At 38.6% G+C, this 24,751-nt stretch overlaps 1 protein-coding gene across 4 annotated transcripts in view; it reads left to right on the top strand.

The window, feature by feature from the left end:
• Positions 1 to 24,751, top strand: part of cacna1c (calcium channel, voltage-dependent, L type, alpha 1C subunit) — a 139,059-nt gene that overhangs the window by 85,477 nt on the left and 28,831 nt on the right. For 3 of the 4 annotated variants that reach the window (XM_026232085.1, XM_026232104.1, XM_026232094.1), the window contains exons 4-13: positions 12,973 to 13,112; positions 13,984 to 14,123; positions 14,692 to 14,853; positions 14,936 to 15,138; positions 16,719 to 16,822; positions 19,273 to 19,445; positions 22,650 to 22,740; positions 23,530 to 23,556; positions 23,949 to 24,109; positions 24,359 to 24,584. In XM_026232085.1, the coding sequence (XP_026087870.1) occupies positions 12,973 to 13,112; positions 13,984 to 14,123; positions 14,692 to 14,853; positions 14,936 to 15,138; positions 16,719 to 16,822; positions 19,273 to 19,445; positions 22,650 to 22,740; positions 23,530 to 23,556; positions 23,949 to 24,109; positions 24,359 to 24,584 (1,427 nt within the window). Of the gene's footprint in view, positions 1 to 12,972; positions 13,113 to 13,983; positions 14,124 to 14,691; positions 14,854 to 14,935; positions 15,139 to 16,718; positions 16,823 to 19,272; positions 19,446 to 20,617; positions 20,687 to 22,649; positions 22,741 to 23,529; positions 23,557 to 23,948; positions 24,110 to 24,358; positions 24,585 to 24,751 lie in introns of all 4 variants that reach the window. The other variant, XM_026232076.1, reaches the window with a different exon arrangement.

The following is a 24,751-nucleotide window of genomic DNA, read 5'->3' as shown; positions in this document are numbered from 1 at the left end:
TCCTGCACCTACTAGTAAAAAAATATATCTGGTGTCTGAATAATTGCTGGTTTGACTGTGCATTAATTCTTGGTAAAACTACAAATTAATTAAGACAAGAGCAGTGTGTGATTTTCTTTCTTTCATTTTCTTGAATTAACATTACAGCAGCTATATAGCTAAATTAGGCGCGGTCACTTTAAGAGACGATGAATCCATCCAATATAATACACGTACATTTTTTTTCTAAACTTTTTACTTTCACTTAAGACATAGCCGACAGTTTTTTTCGAACATAGCCTACTTTCTAAGCTCTCTCTCTCCGCATGCTCACCGAACATAGCGCGCGAGTAACAGCTTCTCAGTTTAGCTTTTCCGCGTCTTGTGTTTGAATGCTTTAAACTCTTTTTAATGTTTAAATCGACAAGTGGCAAGGCTTAAAACACGTGAAAATGGTAAGCTTTTGTGACCACAAGAAGCAGTGGCCTGTCAACTGTCCTGAGCATCTTTTCAGGCTGTCCTCAGCCAGACGGTTATAATTGTCATCACCTTTCACCCCACTATCGATGACCCTGGGATCAGCTGATTTTGATGTGAGGGAGAGAGCAAAGACAGAACTGAAGACTGAGAGTTCCAGTGCGGGGTTGGGGCGCTGTGCTCATTCTCTCCATCAGTAGTCTGCTTCACTCACAAAACCCAATTACAGATCAAATAAGGCTTTGGCGGGACAAAAAATCGTTTTGGCGGCCGCCAAAAAATGTTCAATGTAGGAAAAACCCTGCAGTTGCAGTCAAAATATCAGAAACTTTTTTATTACAGCTTATGTTTCGGAACTTTCAATCTCTATCCTATCCATCTTCCCCATCACACCATATCTAGACCAGCTAAAGTCTGTCTACACTGGATGTGACAAAGCAACCGTTGCAAATCATTTTGATATTTGTGTCAGAACATCATAAATAGAACGAGGCAGCAGTTTTCTTTTTCAGCGATTTGTCATGTCTCGCTGTGCCGCATCCAGTGTGAACAGCATCATTGAATATGAGTTCTATAGTAATCTGTCAAGCCGCGGAGATCGCGTCCAGTGTAGACACGCTGTTAGTAACACATACAGCTGTGTGCAGCAGTGAAAAAGGGCCTCTCTCTCTGATGCACTGTACCACATTCCAAATGTTGTTTAAGCCAGTGGTTCCCAATCCTGGTCCTGGAGGCACGCCAGCACTGCACTTTTTAGACGTTTCCGTTCTCTGACACATCAATTTCAGGTCTTGAAGTCTCTACGAATGAGCTGATGACCTGAATCAGGTGTGTTTGATTAAGGAGACATGCAAGACTTGCAGTGTTGAGGTGCCTCCAAGACCAGGGTTGGGTTTAAGCGATGTACACTGGTATTACGGTATATTAAAAATTCATAACAAAAATAAAAACTGGTATTCTTTATGAACCAGTATACCACCCAGCCCTAGTTCAGTGTATGTCATGCAATTCAGAATCTGACTTGTCATTCCGTATATGTCTTGTAGTTTAGGTTCAATATTCTGCCCTTTAGGTTACAATCGGTACTGTAGTTCACAGTCTCTCATTTTTGAGTGTGTCCTGTAAGTTTGTGCTGTAGTTCAGTGTTTGACACATAGTTTAGAATCTGCTGTTAAAGGTTGGGTAAGCAATTTTTCAAAAACGATTTAAAAAAATCTGATTCGGGCCAACTAGCAAAACTAACTTGTAGTCAATCAGCAGTAAGGGTAAATATAGGATCAGCTTTCCAGCACTGGAGAGAACTTAAGGAGTGTAAGGCCACCAATCGGACTCCAAGATTGCTTTGTTTCTTCTCGATTGGTAAGTGTAACAGTGTTTATGCTGCAACAGCTAAAGTCGGTCTAGTAGCCTACACCAGACGTGACAAAGTGACCATTGAAAATCATTTGAAATTTGTGTCAATACGTCATGAATAGAATGCAGCAGCGGTTTTTGGTCGGGGATTTGTCTTGCGTGCCACGCTGCATCCAGTGTAGACCATAGATGTGTATATATAGTGATTGTTTTGGTGATTTCAAATGTCAACATTGGCTACCCCACCTTTAAGGCCCCTGTCCTGTAGTTGATAATCTGTCCTGTGGATCATTGTCTGTCCTCTTATTTTGTGTGCGTCTATCATACAGTTTATAGTTTTTGCCCTGTAGTTCAGTCTGACTATCTTGTATTTCCCTCCATTCTGTTCTGTAGTTAAGTTCAGCAATTGTAGAGAGTTCAGTTGAGCACTGTGTGTTTTTACTGACTCATTCAGTTTTTCAGTGACATCTGAGGTCATTGATGATTCTGTCTGAAGAGTGAGTTTATTCATTTAATGGAAACTGTGGTGTGCGATTTCTAAGCCTGCAAACAGATGTAGCTTGAAAACTATGCTGAAGGTGGCACAAACACAAACTAAGCCATGTTACTTCAAACAGTTGTTGCTTGTCCAGAGTGGAGCTATTTAAGTAAATGTAACTGGACATTGACAATGAATTGTTTATGAACTTAATAGCCCTTCTGGACGTTGTCTGGACATTTAATAGCCCTTCAAAAAACCTCAGACATTCCCATATGAGATCAATTCAGACTGTGATTTAAAATGCTGCTGAGAAACAGTAAAGTCTTTCTCTCTTTCTGACACACTTTTCCTACTGTTTTCTTATAATGTCATATCTTGTTAAACTTCTTTATGTTCTTAGGCACTGTGTGAGTGTGTTGCCATAGCAACAATAGATGTAAATGAAAACATGTGTTTAGAGAGTTAAAAGAGAAATGACAAGGACAGTTAGATGAGATTTCTCTACAAAATTCAGCCAGAAATAAAGAAAGACATGTAGGTGGAGGTGCAACAGTGTGTTTTCAGGTTGTGTGCTGTTAGTTAAAGGTCTAAGCTAGGCAGCGAGAAGAGACATCTGAAATATTTGGCTTGAGTCCATCACTGGGATGTCACACCGGTCTCATTAACATTATTTACATTCCACTGAGAAAAGCAGGCCAGCTTTTCCCCTCTCTTTCTTTCTAAGCTTTTGTGCTTCGCTGTGATCACTCCTGCCAGCCAATTGCACAAAAGGACAGATGTCTCTGTCTGTCTTGTTGTGTGTATTACATTCATCGGTCTAATTATTGTGCAGAGGTTATAGTATAATATCATATAATGTCAGTATTTTGTTTAGCACTTTATGTGCCATCATGTAATTGATAAAACAGTGAATCTCACCAAACCTGTCCAAATCTTTTCTAGGTTACATTTCACCCCAAAGTCAAAGAAGAAAAAATAGGAAATTATATTTTGCTCAAAAAAAAGAAGCCTATTTCATGTTGATTTTTATGTCATTTTTGCAAAAAAAAAACAAAAAACTAGTTCTTGTGAGATTGCTTTGTGTCACACCCAGGGACTGTTCTGTTTGTTTTGATCTAGTTTTCCCTTGTATTTCCCATATTTTATATGCCCATATTTTGCCTTCCTGTTCCCTAAATGTGTTCTGTTTGATTCCAGGTGTGTCTTGTTTTTCCCTGATTGAGTTGTTTATTTAAGGATTGTTCTTTTCAGAGTTTCATCGTCCCAATGAAATGTGCTCATGTGCTCCCGAAGTTGTTCCTATTTTTGGATTATTATTAAAGATTGCTGAAGTTTATTCATCGTCTCCTCATCTCCATATTCCCTCGCTCCAGTGAATTGTGAAAGAACAGTAGACCTAAAAAGAGAAGGCTGACAGAAGCTGAGGACAGGCTGTGGTGTTTGCAGCAGGGCAGGCAGAGGTTGGAGCAATATGTGGAGGAATTCCTTGAGCTTGCTAACCGGATGAGCTGGTGCAACGCTGCTATAGGTGTGTGTTTCCAGCTGTGGCTTGACAACGAGACTATCCACTGCGATCTTCCCATGTGTGATTTTCCCTTGATGGAGCTGATTAATCTCGTACTTTATTTAAACAGTTCCGAATTTGAAGTAGAAACAATAAAGGAAAATTCAAAGTCTTGTCGTGCAGGCCCCTCTGGAGTTTGCTGTGTCTCCCCAGCTCACCCCACGCCAGGAACCCCAACATATCACCCCAACGGCTCTGACCACCTGCCCAACCCAGGTATCCCAGAGTCCTCCAAAGCTTCTCCCTCATTCTTAGCCCAGAACCGCCGGCCGTTCCGATGTCACACCTGGCGGCCGCAGCATTCTCAAGCCTGCTTGCCATTCCGAAGTCAAGCCTTAACCCCAAATCAAGGGAGGAATCAAATGGCGCTTTTCCATTACCAGTACCAGCTCAACTCGACTCGACTCGACTCGCCTCATCTCGGCTCGCTTTTTTCTCATTTTTGCATTGCAGATAGTACTTCCACCATATTACCTGTTCGTCAAAGTGATGCCGCAGGAAACTGCCGTGATGTAATCTTCTATGCGACACACACCCACTACCTACACACAGGACAATGGAGGAAATCGAGTGTATGCTGTTTTTGATCCTCAAGATGTGGCTGTTTCTCACAGCAAGAAGATAAACATTGTTTCTGGAGAGGCTGAGGGCAGCAAAACTATTTTATTTATTCAGGATACTCTGTCTGGCGCATGCAGTGATGACGCAGTGAATAGTGACGATTCTTTCTGAACAATCAGCAGTCTGCCGTGTTTTTACATCACATTTTAGTATTGCCTCAGCTCACTCAGAACCTCGCCAGAGGTGATACGAAAAAAAGTATCTGGAAGCAGGTACAGGTACAACTTTTAGACAGTGAAAAACCAAACAAAGCGAGGTGAGCTGGTACTATGTAGTGGAAAAGCGCCATAAGGAAGAAGCGACCGCTGTCCACTCCAGAAAGGGCTCCAATTCCCATGTCCAGCCCAAGGATGGCTCCAGTTCTCATGTCCAGCCCGAAAAGGGGTCCAGTCCCGCATCCTGCCCACAGAGGGCCTCAGAAGCCATATTCTCCCCAAGGATTTTTGGGGAGACTCCGGTATGATAGGGATTCATCCGTAGAGGTCGGGCCGAGTTCAGACGCCTGGCCTCCTGAAATGTCTGCTCCGCCATGGCCTCCTAGTCGCAGTGGCTCACCGATTTGCCTACTCCCGTCCTGAACAAGCCTGTCCTGAGGGACCTTCAAGACACCCACCCTCCCACCTCTCGATGTTATGTTCCAGAGGGTGGTGTAATGTCACCCCCCCCCCCATTCTACGCCTCCTCGTTCCCTTGCTCCAGTGAATTGTGACACTGTGGAGTGGGCAAAACTTATATATATAATGTGACGAGTTAGCAGCCTCCTCCCTGATTGTCATCGTCACCCCGTCCTAGCTGCTCTTTACCAGGCTCCCGACAGGAGTGGGTGTCTGAGAGAGGAGGGGCGCTGAATGAGGCAGGACTGGCGGCGTGTAATGGGACACACCTGATGTGAATGGAGCCTCATCACCGCCGCTGTTGAAAAGCCAAACAAGCCTCTCCTTGTGAGACCGGTCTCTTCCCCGTGCATGCACACTGGTGTTCTCGTGGGTCCAGGAAGGGTGCGTTGAGGGACTCCCACGCCACCAGAGACGTGAGCTGCCGGACCCGCGGTCCGGATGAGAATCGCACCCGTTTACATGGCCAACAGGCCAGGATCATCAAAACAGAGAAGGGGGGAGCTGGGGTCCTCTGGGATAGAGCCTATAGCTTAAAATTAAGTAGTGGTCATACTAGTAAAACCAGTGATTGTGTACATGTGTGATTTATGACCGCAAACATGTGCACAAGCATCTGTATGTTCACGGGTGTATGTCTGTATGTGTGTGAGTATCGGATCTCAGTGAGTCTGTAGGCATGTAATAGGGCTGGTGGCTTTAAGTCCCAACAGTTTACAGCTTCCTTTAAAACCCCCTTACTTCTCTCTTTGTGAGTCACTGGAATGGGAGAGTGAGTCATATTGCTTTAATCATGCCATAGAAATGCTGTCCAACAGATGGATAGAGAGAAAAAGATAGAAGGAAAAGGAAAGAAAAAGAGATGCCCCATGCAACTTATCAATTCATGTCTCCTAATGTATCTATGATGCAAGTTCTTTACTATTTTATAAGCCATGAAATCTCCTTTTCTTTTACTAAGTCAGACATACAGTAACTGTACGCAGGTAACAAGCATGCTCCACTTTAATCTTGGGATCGTTAGGATTGTCTTTACAGCTTTTTCTCTTGACCCAGCAGCGAAACAGTATGTTACACTCCAGCCACCCAACCTCCACTGTCAATTAAAAGACTAACACGATTTTCTTCTTTGTGAAAAGCAGCTCTGCTTTGTCCATCCTTGATGTTGTTTTCATACCCGTTCTCCTCTCCTGCTGGCAGCAGCATCCTCTACTGTCACGCCGTGTTCAGTTTCTCATGTACCGGAGCGGCAATATGCCATCTTTCGTAACGGTCAATGCAATGACCTAAACATACAAAATCAACTGTAAAGTCCTTTATTTATTGGTGATTACATACATTAGTGGAACTTGCAAGACAGGCAATAATCACTATTACGGCACAGTCACATTTACCATTGTTCAGCAATTTTTCATCAGAGAAATCCTGTCATTTTAATAGGAATCCAAGCAATCTACAGTTTTGAAGAGTGAAAGATTTCCCCATGCAGATTTCACAGCAGGTTCCACTTTGTAATTTCTAAAGTAATAGAAATAAAATTAATGCTATAATTTATTTTACATTATTAATAATATAAATGCAATAATATGTTTTCATAAATATTCATACAAATAAATATAAATAAATTATATTTGTTGAAAATTAAATTTTTATCATTTAGATTATTTAAAATATATAAAAGAGTGAGTTAGGATATTCACCATAGGACCACTATTGCAACCATTCTGCATGAATTAAGCACACGAAAGCACAATTTATATTGTCCTATGAAGATATTAAAAAATCCTTTTTATGTTTAAAATTGTGGAAATGTGAAAGCAAATATGTATCCAGTCCAAGTTACCTACCAAAAGACCCTGCTGTTTAAGATTAACTGACATAAAAGGAAATCAATTTCAGTTTCATGTTGAAATTGTACATCATGTTTATCCAAGAAAAATGGTTTAGTGTGAAGCTGAAAAGGTGTGTGTGTGTGTGCTTCTGATTCTACCTAAGACGGTAAAAAGGCCACCCAGCATACAAACGTACACACACTTATGCTTAAGAACTCAAAGCTGCAGATAATTCTGTTCCTACGGGACAGAATATTTTTGGTACCTGCTGAGACAGATAGAGAGAAACAAAGAGAGAGAGAAAGGAAGGGTATACAGATGAGTATGTGGTTAATTTTAGAAAGTAGTGTGAAAAATGCAGCGATCCTCCTCTTTTCGCAGTTGCTAACCTCAGATTGGTCGAACTTTGCGCAGTGATCCCTTTTGGCCAATGAGATGTATCATCATGAGAGTAATAGACCCATCGGGGTCCTTCCTTAAATATATACACTCAGAGAAAATATGATTCCTACCCCATGTCGATTATTATTATTATATGTGTAGGAGAGTGGGTGGAATTTGGCAGTCATTTTCAGATAGCGTTTGAGCACTGCACCATAAATAATTCCTCTCTCAAACACACACACACACACATACACACACACACACATATGCACATGCTCTGGGCTGCTGGTGTCAGTGCAGTGTGATGATGAATAGACCCAGTAATGTTATTTCTGGAGAAATTACGACACTGCCAGAACTCCCTTCATATCTTGTTTTAGCGCATGTTTCGTTTGGTTATTTCGTCTAGGTTTTTTGGGGTTTACTCCAGGAGCATGGGAACATTTGAGAAGTGGGGGAAGCACATTATTAAAAGGTAGCTTTGCTCAAGAAGCTCGTCTAGTAGTCTTACATGAAGAAGAAAAAAATAAAAACATTGGTAAAGAACCACAGTTCTTAGTATGATTGCTGCCTACTGTTTGCGCATTGCCGTCACAAACATTTGACAGAGACTTAAGCTGAGTTTTCAAATTGTTGTTTGCACAGCCAAACCAAATGAACTAAAAATTATACTAATTAAAATATCATTATTTATAAACTTACTAAAATGTGTGCGTGCGTGTGTGTGTGTGTGTTTATATAATGTAATATTAAATAATAATATTTAATTAAATATTTTTAATACATTTTTTAATAATAATAATTTCTTGTTTATTTTTTTAGGAAGTGCAGGTTATGAAAATAAAAATATAGAAATTATATTACAGATACCAAATTTACTTACAACCATTATCAATAATTTTGTCTAAATAGTCAAAATATAGTCCATATATATATATTATGTCAAATTATACAAATAATTATATAATAACAACATATTTAATGGTTTAAGACATGCAGGTTATAACAATTATATGAATTATATTACTTTAAGTATTTAAAGTATTTAATAATTTAACAATGCCAAAATATAAAATTGTTTAATTATTTAAAAAGAGCGATTTAGTACATTATCACAATAGTGAATAAGGGGATATTCATCTATTTTAGATATTTTACTATGCTGCATTATAGTAATTTTGATTCAAAAGAATAAAATGCAGCAGATCTGCAGTGTTATGACCATAAGGCAGAAAGCATGTTTTTGTGTTGACTGCAGGTGTATTAAACACACATGTGTGCCGTGAAGCTTCCTGTCATAGTGAACCGTGTGGTGTCAGATAATGGTTGAAGTGATCCGAGCGACACATGTGAACGCTTCCACACGCAGGATTCACAGAAGGACGCTGCGTACCGGCGCAGCCATGCTGCTGCTCGCCAGCTGTCTCCATGGAGACCAAGATGGGCTCTGGTTGTCTTGGAAACAGTTAGCAGCATGCTATGGGTTTTCTGCTCCTGACTCTCTACGTACAGTCAATATTTAAACTGACTCAGGACTTCATCTTAAATCTCCAATTAATTTGGTTGTTTCTGACAGGATTCTTGGCCATATGGAAATATAAGCCCAAAAAACACACATATATACACACAATTTTTTTTTTCAATTTGCCGTAGTGTACCTAATAAAGAGTGTGTTGCCTTGTGACATCATTGTAAGTTGAGGTGTGTGTGTGGGGGGAGGGGTCTGACATGGCATCTGCTGACCGCAAATCCTGTTACCTTGGTTACAGACAGACTGGTCATAAAGGTAAGGTCACAGAGATCGGGAGGGTCTGGCCCTCGAGCGGCTCACTGTAATTTGATTGGCTCCTGGCCCCGTTTGTGCACCCATCACAGAAAATTGAATTATCGTGACTGTCATCCAGAGAGCCGCACAGCTCACCTCTCCTGTCTTCATCCTTCCATCTCTCCACTCCTCCTCTCATTTACTCCTCATTTTTGCCTCTCTGCTCCTTCCTTCCTTCTTTTCATGTCTTCTCTAGTCTATTTTGTTCTTCATCATTGTTTCTCACTTTTGAGAGTGGAAAAAGAAAGGGGTTGGTTGAAACCGTGGTGAACGACATTATTGCTGTGTCTGAATGCAGATGAGATGAGAGTTAAAGGAATACCAAAAATGTATATTGTCATTATTTAATGACCCATATGCGTTTTTTTTTTTTTTTTTTTGGTGCATAAATGAGATGTTTGAATAATCTTTGTACTTTTTGTGTCTATACAACAACATTTTATATTCCTACAAAGCTCCAAAAAGGACAAACATTTTTACACACTTTTCTGGTCCGTGTACTTGCAGTGTACTCACCCAAGGAAGTCCTGCTAGTATAAGGTTAAAGTTAGATTAAGGGGTAGGTAGTACTTAGTTATTACCCAGTTATTGTAATTGTATAATAAGTACATAGAATGTACACGTTGAGCAGGACTGTATATAGTCTATGTATTTATATCTAACAAGATATATAATATATATCTTGTTATAAACAAAATAAAAGTAATCACATTCAGATGTTCAGACTGGTACATTTTGTTTGAATACAACACAAAAAAACAAATGACGTCAAAGTTGATGGCACTCGTCAGCGTATCGGATTTGGATCTGAATGTGAACGCAGGTCTACCACTTCCCTGTAGAGACAGGGTGATGGGAAAAAATGGATCGGAGAAAATTTTATATTACAGTTGCTTTGCGTTCACTCTCAAAACCTTTGAGTTCCATCGAGATCGCGAAAGTTTCTCAGGGGAGCACTAAAGTTTTTCATGTGAACGCAATGAGCAAACGAAAAGCTTTTCCGGAACCAAAACCACTGAAATATAATTTTTCCCTTAAAGGAATCATGAACTACCTATGTTTTTTATTTTGTCAAGATTTTTATATATATATATATATATATATATATATATATATATATATATATATATATATATATATATAAAAACATAATTTAGAAGTAATTTTGAAGACACACCCACATGTATCGCTTTTGCACTTCAGGCATCCCGAATTCGAGTCCTTTCCTGATGCCATCTCCCTCTCTTTCTCACAATCTTTCTGCAATAAAAATCTCCTTTTGTGTTTCACTGAAAAATGAAAGCATAGGCTACATGTTTGGAAATGGCAATTATAAAGGATGATTTTTGTAAAAGTTTTTTTTTAAATTAGCTAGAAGTTGTATACATTTGGTCAGTCATTACATTGTGTGTGTGTCCAAGACGGGACTGAGAGAGTCAGCGGGTTTTGGATCAGAGAGTGCAGGGTTGCACTGCGCCAGATGCCTCTGAGTGTGTGTGTGTGTGTGTCTGTCTCTGTGCCAGCTGGTTCAAAGGAAAACTAACACGTCTCGCCTTCTAAGAGTCTTAATAATACATTCTCACTCGCACAGATATCTTACGCTACTCCAGGCTTAAATTGACCTTTTTTAATGTGCTATTGCTGCAATTATGGGCATGAGTGAGTAGCCCTGTAAATCGCTCTCTCACTCACACCGTCTCTGTCTCTCTCGCTCTCTCTTCATCTTTCAGAGAGCAAACGGTCAGTCTTTTGCTGAAGGATATGCAGTGTAAACTCAGAATTACGGTGTATAAGTAATATAAAGCACACCATCACATAAATTCAAAACACACACAACTCTTTATCTTCATTGTCCTCACAGTTATACCGTACAAGGAGAGATTAGATATGCAACTGTTATGATATGATATGCGTGTTATTGTCCCCTGATGAACTGATACAGATGTGTTTAGCATATATAAGGCAGCTCGTGCTGAGAAAAGAATTGGAGGGAATATTGGAGCCCTGCAATAAGTTATACTTTGTTTAAAATGGGTCTTTTATAATTTTTTCCTTTCTTTCAATTTTCAAGAGGCCCACATAATGCTAATACATTTTTACACACTAAAAAGCTTCAGATTTTGTTGTTTAAATGTATCCGATTTTGTTGTTTAAATGTATCTGGGCTGGTGACCCAAAACTCATGGGTCTAGATTTGGGTTGTGAAGACCCATGCACTATTTGAGAACAGGTTGACGATTCCTGCAGCTAATGTATTGTGTAAGTGACTGTTGACAGACCGAGCCATGGGAATATTTCCCTTTCTCTCAGTGAGCAAAGCTGAAGCCCTTATTTTGCTCTGTAAACCCAAATGGCTCTCAGGGGACGAGACGGTCTCAGAGCAGCTCCCACGACCTTTGACCTCCTACATCCACACGCAGCAAATCAGAAGAAAACGGGTGAAGCCAAGCAGGACTGTATGTTAGACTGCCAGTGTTGTTTTTTTAATGTCTAATCCAATCTCACTGTAAAACACAGAGGGAATATGAGGATAGGGCATCAAAATAAATCCATAATTAAATGTAATACAATAGATTCATCTGTTTCAATGTAACAGCTAGACGTTTTCTCTCTCTGTGTGTGTGTGTGTGTGTGTGTGTGTGTGTACATTGGATTGCTGTGGTGTTGATTGCGCTGATGACCGAGGGCTCTTGTCAGTAATTGAGCTTAATTAATTTAAGAGCCTCGGATAGATTCCAGATCTCAGAGTTTGGTCTACAGTAAAGTAGGTGACAACAGCTTCGTTTAACCCTGTTTTTTAAAGCAGCTGGATTTATAATGTGGTTCCACATAAACAAAACACCTGTTAAATGAGTAATTCACCCCAAAAAGAATATTATTCACTCACCCTCATGTTGTTTCAGATTCTTATGCTGCCGCTTTTTCTGCTGAACATAAAAATAGTTTGAAGTGATCTACAAGTAGCCTAATTGTTATTTATTATATTAGAACCAAATATATTATATTTTAAATTATATGTATTTATTTAACATTTGGATTCATGTAGCATTGTTTAAGATGTGTGTTTCACACATTTTGTGTGCAGTTAATTCAGTAACATTTACATGCATTAAAGTACTAAATTGACTAGTTATTAAAAGTAAGGCTTATCACAGTGTTCATTTCAATATCCTCTCCAAAAAGGAAATTGGCAGCATGTGTAATAAAACCCTTAGCTACAGGGATATTATGGTAATTTCCAAGTTAATGGTCTTTCTTCTGTGTAAATCATCTATTTTGACTTAGATACAGTCTCTAGGACCTGCTTGAAAATGTGACTTTTTTTTTTTTTTTTCTTATTAAATGTGTAATGGTCAGAACATCATTTATAAACATTAGTGATTTAATCTGCCACAAGAATAGCATATATTTTTTTATATATTTTCATGTTTTCATTTGAGAACTACTGATATGCAGCCATTTTATTCCATTTTCTAAAATCAATTGACAGCTAGTTAAAACAAATCAGGTCTGATATCCCTTTTCGCAGAGTTGTGTGTTTTGATCCTCACAGGAAAGTTGTGAGACAGTCAGCAAAGACTTTGAAATTCATCTGGCATTTACAGACGGAGCATTTCTGCTCTATAATCCACTCGAACACAGTGTCTCTGGTGCACCGACATTCTGTGTGTTTGTGTGTGTGATATCTGTTCTTTTCTGATAGGCCTGATCTGTAATAAAATGTCATCCAGACAAATGGCTCAGTACATTTTTAGAGCTTCGAGCAGCTTTATGCTTAAAGATATTAGAGCTGATGCAATTAGAGAACTAATATCCTCTTTGTCTCTGTTTTGTCTGTCTAGGAACGGGTGGAGTATCTCTTTCTGATCATTTTTACGGTGGAAGCATTTCTGAAAGTTATTGCATACGGGCTGCTGTGGCACCCTAATGCGTACCTGCGGAACGGCTGGAACTTGTTGGATTTCATCATCGTGGTGGTTGGGTGAGTAACCTGCAGTAACTCCCGAGACATGGGAACATATGTAAGGAAGTGATATGGTTATCATAGTTTGAATGATCTGAGAGGTCACACACTTTAATAGAGAAGAATGCTTTGTGTTGGTTGTCAGCGTACAGCTTTTTTGTGTTTGCACAGTAGCTGAAATTAGTGATATAGGGGGTAAAACTTTATTTTACGGTGTCCTTGTTACACATGCTACATGTACTTACTATTATAAAAACAATCAATTATGCATAATTGTGTGTAAGTAACTCTAAGCCGAACCCTAATCCTAACCCTAACCATATAGTAAGTACATGTAATTAATTAATGTTCCTCAGTAATTCAAATAATTACACTGTAATTAAAATAAATTGTAACCCAAGGTGTTATGAAATGTATTGTTTAAAATATGAAATTATTTTCATGGAACATAGAATGGTTTATAAAATTCTAAATATATAAAATAAAAATAAATTATAAAAAATACAAATGAACTATCTCTAAAAACTTTTCTAAAGAGGCTAAAAATATCGAATTATTTATTAATTAGGCTTTATTTCATTTGCATTGAATAATTAGTAAAACTAATAGCTAAAATGGATAGAATATTTTGTTATTTTCAAATAGAATTTTAATATTGGTTGGAACGGTATCTAAATGTTGCATGATAGTGTTTCAAATTAGTGTTAACTTTCAAAAGAAAATAGTAAATTCCCCCCAAATAACTGTATGTTTAAAAAGCATTTTTTCCCATGATTTGCATTTGCTGCAACCAGGGAAAAGTCCAGACTGCTTAGTTAAATGATGTTTTAATCTGAATGATAATTGATAAAAATGAGGCGATAATGTCCTCTTTCTATCTCTCTTTCAGGCTCTTCAGTGCAATATTAGAGCAGGCCACTAAAGGGGATGGTGGGACTTCAATGGGAGGCAAGGCTGCAGGGTTTGATGTAAAAGCCCTGCGAGCCTTTAGAGTGTTAAGACCTCTGAGACTTGTATCTGGAGTACCTAGTGAGTACACACACACACACACACACTCTCTTCTGATGACTGTTGAGTAAGTTGTCCATGAGTCAGGACCGAGGAACTGAGAGAACATGAATTTAAATACATTTCCTTCCTGTAGGAGGATCTGAAACGATTGGAGAATCAGTAATCACAACCCAGAAATCCAGAAGTCAAAACTCTATTAAGCCATTCTTTTCAGCATGTGTAGGCACAGATTTTATCGTTGTGTAGGCAAAACCATTTTCTTTCTGATTGCCAATTTTGTCCAGATTGCGAACATTCATTAGTTGTTATTATGTGTCCCTCTGGAATACTTCTGAATAAGCAGTCACTTTATTCTGCAGGCAAATATTTTTTCAACACCAAAGTATAATGACTTTTAAACTGTATACCATAATTGACCATTTGTTTTTAGCTGTTCTGGCTTCGTAAATGGATCATTATCATTTTATTATCGACAATATTCCGAGTATAAACAGTTAGAATATAAATGCTTCACTCACAAAACAGAAAACCCTGAGAAAAGTGATGATCTCCTGTATTTTCAGATTCCTTTCCTGTGTGCTTGCAGGTTTACAGGTGGTGCTGAACTCCATCATTAAAGCCATGGTTCCCCTCCTGCACATCGCTCTGCTCGTTCTGTTCGTCATCATTATTTATGCCATCATCGGCCTCGAGCTCTTCATGGGCAAGATGCACAGAACCTGTTTTTTCTTCAAAGATGGACACAGAGGTCAGGATTTTATGAGTATTTGTTCCTTCCTTGTTCTAGTCATTGGCTCCAGATCAACTGACAGAATCCTGTTTTCTTTCAGGTACTATATCTGAAGAGAAGCCGGCCCCCTGCGCCCCAGGCACTGCCCATGGACGCCATTGCACCCCGGCCAACGTAACACAGTGCATGATGGGATGGGCGGGCCCAAATGATGGAATCACGAACTTTGATAACTTTGCATTTGCCATGCTGACTGTGTTTCAATGCATCACGATGGAGGGCTGGACTGACGTCCTGTACTGGGTGAGTCTGCTCCAATAACGGCACACTACACCTAAAATAGAAGTATATAAGCACACATGGTCCCTTTACAGAGAAAAGACACATGAATGAGGTAGGGTTAGGAGTATCACCCAGTGTCTTTAGTTAAAAAGAGGAGGCTTTCCCAATTTGCAACAAATTCTCAAGGGAATCTTAATGTAACCATAATGGTTCTTGTAGGGTTTCACACAAAAACTAGGTATTTTAGAACGTAGAATTGATAAAATACCCATGTAAAACATTTAAAGTGTTTCAAATATATTTTGGGGGTATTTTAAAAGATCCCAGTGTGATTGTTATTATTTTGTATAGATATTATTATGAAACAAGTACATATTCTGTTAAAGATCATGCAATGCCCAAAAGAACTGTAAAAATCAAAAAAGAATCTCAGATTATTTAATAGGGTCTTCCTTATTAGTTCCAAATGAAAATAGAAGTTCTATTAGGAATCCACATCCAGTTTTGTGATCTTTATTTATTTGTTTTATTGCATTTTTATATGTATTTTTTTGATTAGGTGAGTAGTGTTTGTTACGGATCAGTGCTGCATTACCACTGACAATTTGACATTCATTGATTTTGTACATCCATTTTTATACCTTGCAATTTTAAACCTTTGTATTTTTGGATGTTTTATATTGAAAATATTCTGCTGATTCTTCATTGTGATATTTTTTTTTAATTTGCAGAAATTACAATTAAAATTAGTGCTATTAAGTGATTAATCATGATTAATAGCATCCAAAATAAAAGTTTATTTGCATAATATGTGTGTGTACTGTGTGTGTTTATTATATAAATACACACGTGCGTGAATATATTTAAGAAAAATAGTATATATAATATTTCTATTTTTATATATAATATAAATTATATAATATTATATTAAAAAGTATATCAATTATATACATAAATGTTTTTATACACATGCATATATTTTGTAAACGCAAACTTTTATTTTGAATGCGATTCATCATGATTAATCATTTGACAGCCCTAGTAAAAATGTGATGAAAACAACAAACCAATATTTTGCATCGTATGACATAATTTTCTAGTGAAAGTGTGTTTAAGAATTTATGGAGTTACATTATAGCAATATCATTTTGAATACTTTTATTGAATTAAAAACATATTTCTAGTGCAAACATTGAACATTCTAATATGGTGGAGCCACTGAAAACATTTGTAAAAACAAGAACTATTGAGCCGACTCACTAACAGAAATAAATCCTGTTGAGCCCTCTGTGTGTGATCACTGCTGCTCTCTAAAGCCCATCTTTCTGTATCTCAGTCCTCTGCACTCTTCCAGATACTTAAAGTGATTGACGGTTCTCCTGATGGCATCTTTTAAAGCAGTCAAACAGACTCAGCTGAACGTCTCTGTCTCTCTCTGTCTTTCTCTCAGTTGAATATGCTCTATGCTTCATGGGTTTTCTTGATGTTCTGGGTTTCTGAGGGACCAGCATGTGCTGTTCACTGCACTCGTTTCTGCTGACTGTCTTCCTCTGCGCTCTGCTCTTCTTTCTTTTTTTCTAACTGTCCCCTCCTCATCTCAGATGCAGGATGCCATGGGTTATGAGCTTCCGTGGGTCTATTTTGTCAGTCTGGTCATCTTTGGATCCTTTTTCGTTCTAAATCTGGTTCTGGGTGTGTTGAGCGGGTAAGCATTGTGTGCTGAAAGTGTGTGTGTGTGTGTGTGTGTGTGTGTGTGGTTTTTTGGACAATAGAACAAGCTCTGACTGAACTCTGATCAAACACGTTTTCTTTCTCAAAGCACTGGGCTTGAGCGAGCCAGAGAGGGGTTATGTAGAACTGCCCATGTCCAGCAGACACATACTAATCATTCATTCATCCCTCTACAACTCTACCCCTTCATCCATCCATTCCTCTCTCCCCCCATACTCCATCCTTCCTTCCATTCCCAGGTGAATGATGCTGTAGGGAATTCCTGGCCATGGCTTTATTTTGTCACTTTAATCATCATTGGCTCCTTTTTTGTTCTTAATTTGGTTCTTGGGGTTTTAAGCGGGTAAGGGTCACTCATTCATTCTCTCTCTGTCGTCTTTATTTCTAATTCAGTTTTTTTTCCTTTGGAGGGAGTGTGTGTGAGAGAGATATGTTATCTTCCTTATCATCGTTTTTGTGTTTAAAACAAGTCTGTACAAACAAGGGTCAAAGGTGTTTTGTTTCCCATTTTCCCTTAAATACACATTCATGGTCTTGTTGTGAGTGAATATCTTGCTCTGTTTATTGCAAGAAACACTGCTGTACAAAAGTTTGGGGTCAGAAAGATTTTTAATGTATGTATATGTGTGTGTATATTTGTATGTGTATATATACTGTATATACATACACTCACCTAAAGGATTATTAGGAACACCATACTAACACTGTGTTTGACCCCCTTTCGCCTTCAGAACTGCCTTAATTCTATGTGGCATTGATTCAACAAGGTGCTGAAAGCATTCTTTAGAGATGTTGGCCCATATTGATAGAATAGCATCTTGCAGTTGATGGAGATTTGTAGGATGCACTTCCAGGACACGAAGCTCCCGTTCCACCACATCCCAAAGATGCCCGATTGGGTTGAGATCTGGTGACTGTGGGGGCAAGTTTAGTACAGTGAACTCATTGTCATGTTCAAGAAACCAATTTGAAATGATTCGAGCTTTGTGACATGGTGCATTATCCTGCTGGAAGTAGTCATCAGAGGATGGGTACATGGTGGTCATAAAGAGATGGACATGATCAGAAACAATGCTCAGGTAGTCCATGGCATTTAAACGATGCCCAACTGGCACTAAGGGACCTAAAGTGTGCCAAGAAAACATCCCCCACACCATTACACCACCACCAGCACCACCAGCCTGCACAGTGGTAACAAGGCATGATGGATCCATGTTCTCATTCTGACTCTACCATCTGAATGTCTCAACAGAAATCGAGACTCATCAGACCAGGCAACATTTTTCCAGTCTTCAACTATCCAATTTTGTTGAGCTTGTGCAAATTGTAGCCTCTTTTTTTCCTATTTGTAGTGGAGGTGAGTGGTACCCGGTGGGGTCTTCTGCTGTTGTAGCCCATCCGCCTCAAGGTTGTGCGTGTTGTGGCTTCACAAACGCTTTCCTGCACACCTCGGTTGTAACGAGTGGTTGCTCTTCTATCAGCTTGAATCAGGCCAATTCTCCTCTGAACTCTAGCATCAACAAGGCATTTTCGCCCACAGGACTGCCACATACTGGATGTTTTTCCCTTTTCAAACCATTCTTTGTAAACCCTAGAAATGGTTGTGCGTGAAAATCCCAGTAACTGAGCAGATTGTGAAATACTCACCAACAACCATGCCAGGCTCAAAATTGCTTAAATCACCTTTCTTTCTTTCATTCAGTTTGTAGTTCAGGACATTGTCTTGACCAGGACCACACCCCTAAATGCATTGAAGCAACTGCCATGTGATTGGTTTATTGATAATTGCATTAATGAGAAATTTAACAGGTGTTCCTAATAATCCTTTAGGTGAGTGTATATATATATATATATATATATATATATATATATATATATATATATATATATATATATATATATATATAACTTAATTTAACAACATTTAAATTTTTTTGCTGTATTTTTGACAAAATGTATGAAATGCAGCCTTGGTGAGCATAAAAAACTTTTGAACAGCTGTGTATTACGGTGGCTGAGAGAGTTCAACGCACTGAAAATAGAAAAAAAACACCTGCAATTTTAGAAAACAACTTCATCAATTTGACAACACACACACTGAAAATGCTTACAACCAAACAAAGAAATGCACTGCAAATAGAAAAAAAACACCTGCAATTTTTGAAAACGCCTCAATTAGACAATAAATGGATTTCAAATGCTCACAACACAACTAAACAAAAAAATACACTGCAAATAAACTTCTTTGCAGTTCGTTGAGCTCTCTCGGCCACAATGGTATGAGTCCTTATAGAAGTGTTTTTAATATTTGATTGCACTTGTAAAATATTTTTGAATTTGAATTTTTTTACACTTTTTCTGATTCAGTCTGTTTATTTTACGGGATGGATATTTAGAGGAAGTCTCTCTCTTTCCATTTCTCAGAGAGTTCTCTAAAGAGCGAGAAAAGGCCAAAGCTCGCGGCGATTTCCAGAAGCTCCGTGAGAAGCAGCAGCTAGAGGAGGATCTGAAGGGCTACCTGGACTGGATCACGCAGGCGGAGGATATCGACCCTGAGAACGACGACGAGGGACTGGACGACGACAAGCCTAGAAATCGTAAGTATGAAGCAGAGAAGCACCAGGGTGGGGCAAATTATTCTGCTTAAGTTTGTTATCTGAGACGTTTTTGCAAAAGCATTGTCCATGCAAATATAAAAAATTGTTTTAAATGCAAATGAGTATATTGAAATGTTACCTTTTAGGACTTTGCTATTGTTTTAATTTATTTTTTTGTTTTAATACTGAGATGAGATATTGTCTCTTTTATCTCTGACACTTCAATCATTATCAAGGCATGATATCTAAGTCTGTTGTAAATAAGGGTAAAATTAACTAAAAACACAAACTTTTCTTTAAGCTAGTTTGACATGCCCATTTATGATATTTATTGTCATTATGAAAACAGTATCCATTTTCTATAAACCGCAACTCACTTTAAATATTGATTGTGAAGTTGGCTGCCAACATGCCCTGAAGACTTCTTGCTTGCTATTACAGATGTAAATTATTTCTGTATACACAATATTCAGATATGTTATGGATCGGTTCAGTTGCAGATGAGAGTTCTCCATCAGAAACTCACCGCAATCCAAAACTTAAATGGATCGTTGAATGTGTTTGTATTTGGGCAGGTTTTGCTATCCATATTAGGAATTAGAAGCAAGCAAAAGCAGACCAAGCATGCTTGAGGGGGACAAAAGGTTCAGAAAACGTCTAGACAGTAATCTACAGTAGATAGAAAAAGATGTTTAAAATGCCAGTTTTAGGCTTAGGGTTGTATAATTTGTTTATAATAAGAATAATAAATGTGAATGGGAAGTCCCTTCAGGGATATACATTATATATAGAGAAGTGTGTGTGTGTGTGTGTGTATTTGGATTTATTTTTGACTCTGGTATTTCAGAGCCTGAGATTGTGTATTGTCAGTCTAGCCCCTAACTGAGATCAGATGGGAAAACACTTTCACACACAGACAATATATAGAGATATACTGCAGTCCACTTGCTGACGCACATCTAGTGGCTCAAAATAGAACTGCACTTCAGATTATTTGTATTTTTTGTATTAACAGTGATGTTTAATGTTAAGTGTTCAGTGTCAAGTGTCTTGAGTTTTTTGTGACCGCCTTATTTAGACATAAATATTCGGGACAGAGCGGGCTGGTGGCATTGTTATCTGTCTGACTGTGTTTGTCTCTGACTGTTTGAGTCTCGCTCTGTTGTTTTCAGGGAAGACTCATCGTTTACAGTACATCCGTGGAGCGGTGAAGAAAAAAGCAGCTCTGCTTCGTAAGGCGTGTGCGTCTCCATAGCAGTCACGGTTTACTTTTGCGTCTGCATGGGAAAAGTGCAACAAGACCTTTAAATACTGACCCCCCGACCCATCCTTCCCCGCCCAGACTGGTCAATCTGGGTATGGAGGGCGATGGGGTCTCCCTGCTTAGTTCTCCGTATTTTAGATTTCTGAATGATGATAAGCATGAAAATCTGAGAGGTTTGAAATTTAGACTCACTGCTCTTTTGGGATGGTGTACGTTTTTCTGTTTGAAATATCTGGACTTGTAGCATGTGGTTTTTTTTCTCCAGGTATTTGAATCAGAATCTGGTGCTTTGTAGCAAATTGTAGTCACACATCATGCTCCTGTTCCAGTGTGATCTGCATGTGATGCCTAGATAGAAACAGTTCTGTTCTGACTATGAGGTTGTGATTTCTCTTTAACAGCCATTGTGAGATGTTAATAGAAATAGATTGCAAAGTATTGTGGACATTTTTCTCCTGATTTATGTTGCTTCACTCCCATCTACTTCAGATTTGTTTAGAGTGTTTACCTTATTTCTATTATCTTAATTATGAATTACAAGAGTAATATTCATTTCATTTTAAACACATCAATTTACACGAGACATCATCAGCATACTGATGATGTAATGTCACGGTTTGACATCTGTAATCCTGTCTCAGAATATCCGATCAAACATAATCCCATAATCCCATTTCCAAGGGTGGTGTAGTCTGGATGATAATGTGTTTATTTATTTATTTATTTTTTATTTAGAAATAGAATTAGGGGAAAAGATCAAAGCCAATAAAAATGCAGCATGGAATTTAGAGACCCTGCTTGACCCCGCCCCTTGTGCATGTTAATGAGATGGAACTGTAGGCCTGCATGCTGATTGGTAGATTAGCCTTGTTTTTTTTTTTTTTTTTGAGTCTTTTACATGATGCATTTTGGTAAGTTTGTCCAACTCTGGTTTTGTTTTGAAATCTGAATGAACCCATCCACATCATTAAGTGTTTTATAATTCTGTTGGTTTGAGGTCTAGTTTAATTTAAGATCCATTCACAGACTCGACACCTATGAAGCACAGTATATGTGTGTGTTGATGAAATGTGGGATTTGATTCTTTTCAAACACATTTTGGGGCAGACATTTTCACATATGGTCCATATTAAACATTAAAGGTCACATCTGAGCATGGATATGCTGGCTGTCATCAAGACTGTCTATTTAATAAGAACAGGCTCAGTAACAACTTTCTTTGTATATAATCAATTATTCTTATCTTTTTCTTTCTTTCTGTTTAAAATGAATAATGTTGCATGTTTTATGTTTTTATATTATGACTTTATTATAGTTTTGACAGGTTTAACAGCTGAATTTGTCATTTAGGGCTTTTTTTATTAGTAACAAACAGCTTTGTGTTTCTAGAAGCATCGTATACAAAAAAATCGAAGTAAATTTCTCAGTAAAACTGCACCTGTCACAAACATTCTGAACAAACACTTTAATTTGGTTCCTAATGTGTTCTTTTTGGTGGCTTGCTGTGAGGAATATCTTACATGCGTTAAAAAAAAATATGTAGGCCAAAGTTATAATGCAAAAGTTATGGCAGATGTTTTTTTCTTTAGTCAGCTGGTCAGTCTTTGAATCTGTCATCTCACTTAGTAAGGTTCAGATTATTGTATGGTTAGATGGTTAGATTGTATGTGTTATGTTATATGCATTATGTTAAAACTACATTTTACTTCTCATGGCCAGTTTTTACTCAAATTTCTCAATTGGTAAGTGTTGATTTTGAATCCTGGTCATTTCTGCTGTTAGTGTGCCAGTGTAAAAGCTCAAGTAAGGGTCCTTGAGAGATTGAAAGTCAGTTTTTGTGTGTGTGTGTGTGAAACCAGCCTTTGATGAGCAATGAGTATCATCTTTTACTGGTAATTCATCACACACTCTCTCTCTCTCTCTCTCTCTCTCTCATGCAGTGAGTATGCCGGCCAGTGAAAATGAGTCAGTGAACACTGATAATGCTCCAGCTGGAGACATGGAGGGAGAGACCTGCTGTACTCGCATGGCGTAAGTCCCCACAGCATCCCGTTCCTTCTCCTGCTCTCCTTCCTGATCATCTCTTCTCCTCTAATTCCTCAATTACTTCATTTGTATTTCCCTCCATGCTTAATTCGCTTCAGACTTACTCTTTCCAGTATTCAGATATTTGCAGAGATGTAAGGTTGAGAGCTGGTTTTAAATGGTTTGCTGGTAGGTGAGGTCAGCAGGGCTCAGTGGGCGGCTCCTGGCGCTCCCGTGATCTTCAGTGTCTTTTTTTTTTTTTTCTGTGCATCTGTTGCTGTCCTCTGTTTTCCAGCTGATTTGCCCTGTTAGTGATCAATGTTTTGTGTCACAAACACAGACAGGAACATTCATGCAATACACAGCCATGAAAGTAGCATTCACACGGATATTAAAAATCTGTGAACAGTTAAATCATATGAACAGTTTAATTTACATATCACAAGGTGAATATGTCATCACTGTAAATGATGAGAACCTTTGTCAAGGCAATGCAACACAGTGTGATATATCTATCTATCTATCTATCTATCTATCTATCTATCTATCTATCTATCTATCTATCTATCTATCTATCTATCTATCTATCTATCTATCTATCTATCTATCTATCTATCATATGTGGGTGGCACTCAGTTGCTTCTGCTCATCATCATGTGGGTGCTCTGAAGTGTTGATGATGTATGATCAGGCCCACCTGACTGCCCTCCCAGTTCTGCTGTCTCTGTGGAAACGCTGTCCTTCATGATGTTGTGTCTGTTCTGTATGTATAATACATTCTGTTTTCCATTCCAGAAATAGGATCTCCAAATCCAAATTCAGGTTAGTACATTACATCCCGTCTGAAGGCGAGGCTGCCTCCCATACTGCTCTTCATTTATGTGTGTGCGTTTGTGTGTTTGTTGTGTTTCAATGCCAGTGTTGTGTTTTGATCATCACGGTTGCCCTCTGAATCAGTGGCTGAACATCCATTAACGAGTTCAGACTGCCAGTGTTATTCAGGTTAGAGTTGTTTGCCACAGATGCCAAAAGAATTGAGAGCAGCAGCATTTTTTCAATCACTGCCCGTACAAACACGCATAGTTGTTGTGTTTCCAGAAAGTGCATTTGGTGAATACTGAAAGGATATTTATCCCGGCTGGTAAGAATGGTGTCAGATCGTACAGACTTTGAATGTTTTATATTGTACTTCTCTCTCTGTCTTTGTTTTGCAGTCGATATTCACGCCGATGGAATCGGTTATGTCGGCGCACGTGCCGTGCAGCAGTGAAGTCAAATGTGTTCTACTGGCTGGTGATTTTCCTGGTATTTTTGAACACACTTACCATTGCCTCTGAGCACCACCAGCAACCAGAATGGCTCACCAATGTGCAAGGTGCTCAACTCTATAGCTTATATATTTCAATATACAATACTTTTGCTAGGTAAATGTATATCAATGCATCCTTGAGCCGTCAAATATTTATAAAAGTATGTGTGATGTACTATATATTTTGATTAGTTGTCCTTGGCGAAGCTACTTTTATGACTCCCATATTATTTTAAGTACTAATTAAAGTATTCATTTCTTCTCTGTGTTGTATAACTTTCATAGTGAATGGATGTGTTGTTTCTGTGTTTACAGAAATCGCCAATAAGGTGATGCTGGCTCTTTTTACTGGTGAGATGCTGCTGAAGATGTACAGCCTGGGCCTACAGGCCTATTTCGTCTCCCTTTTTAACCGCTTCGACAGTTTTGTGGTGTGCGGTGGAATTCTGGAGACTATCCTGGTGGAAATAAAGATCATGTCACCCCTCGGCATCTCTGTGCTGCGCTGTGTGCGTCTGCTCCGCATCTTCAAGATCACCAGGTATGTGTTAAGGACAGTTCACCCAAAAAGATCATTCTGTCATTGATTACTCACCCTCATGTCGTCCCAAACCAGTAAGACCTTCATTCATCTTCAGAGCACAAATTACTCGTTTTAGGACCCTTCCTGTCTATGGGATGGTCGTTTAACTTTATTTTAAACAGTGT

This window comes from Carassius auratus, chromosome 4 (assembly GCF_003368295.1).
Source record: "Carassius auratus strain Wakin chromosome 4, ASM336829v1, whole genome shotgun sequence".
NCBI classification, from domain to species: Eukaryota; Metazoa; Chordata; class Actinopteri; order Cypriniformes; family Cyprinidae; genus Carassius; species Carassius auratus.
The sequence above is the reverse complement of the archived record's forward strand: the minus strand, read 5'-3'. Positions and strand labels throughout refer to the sequence as shown.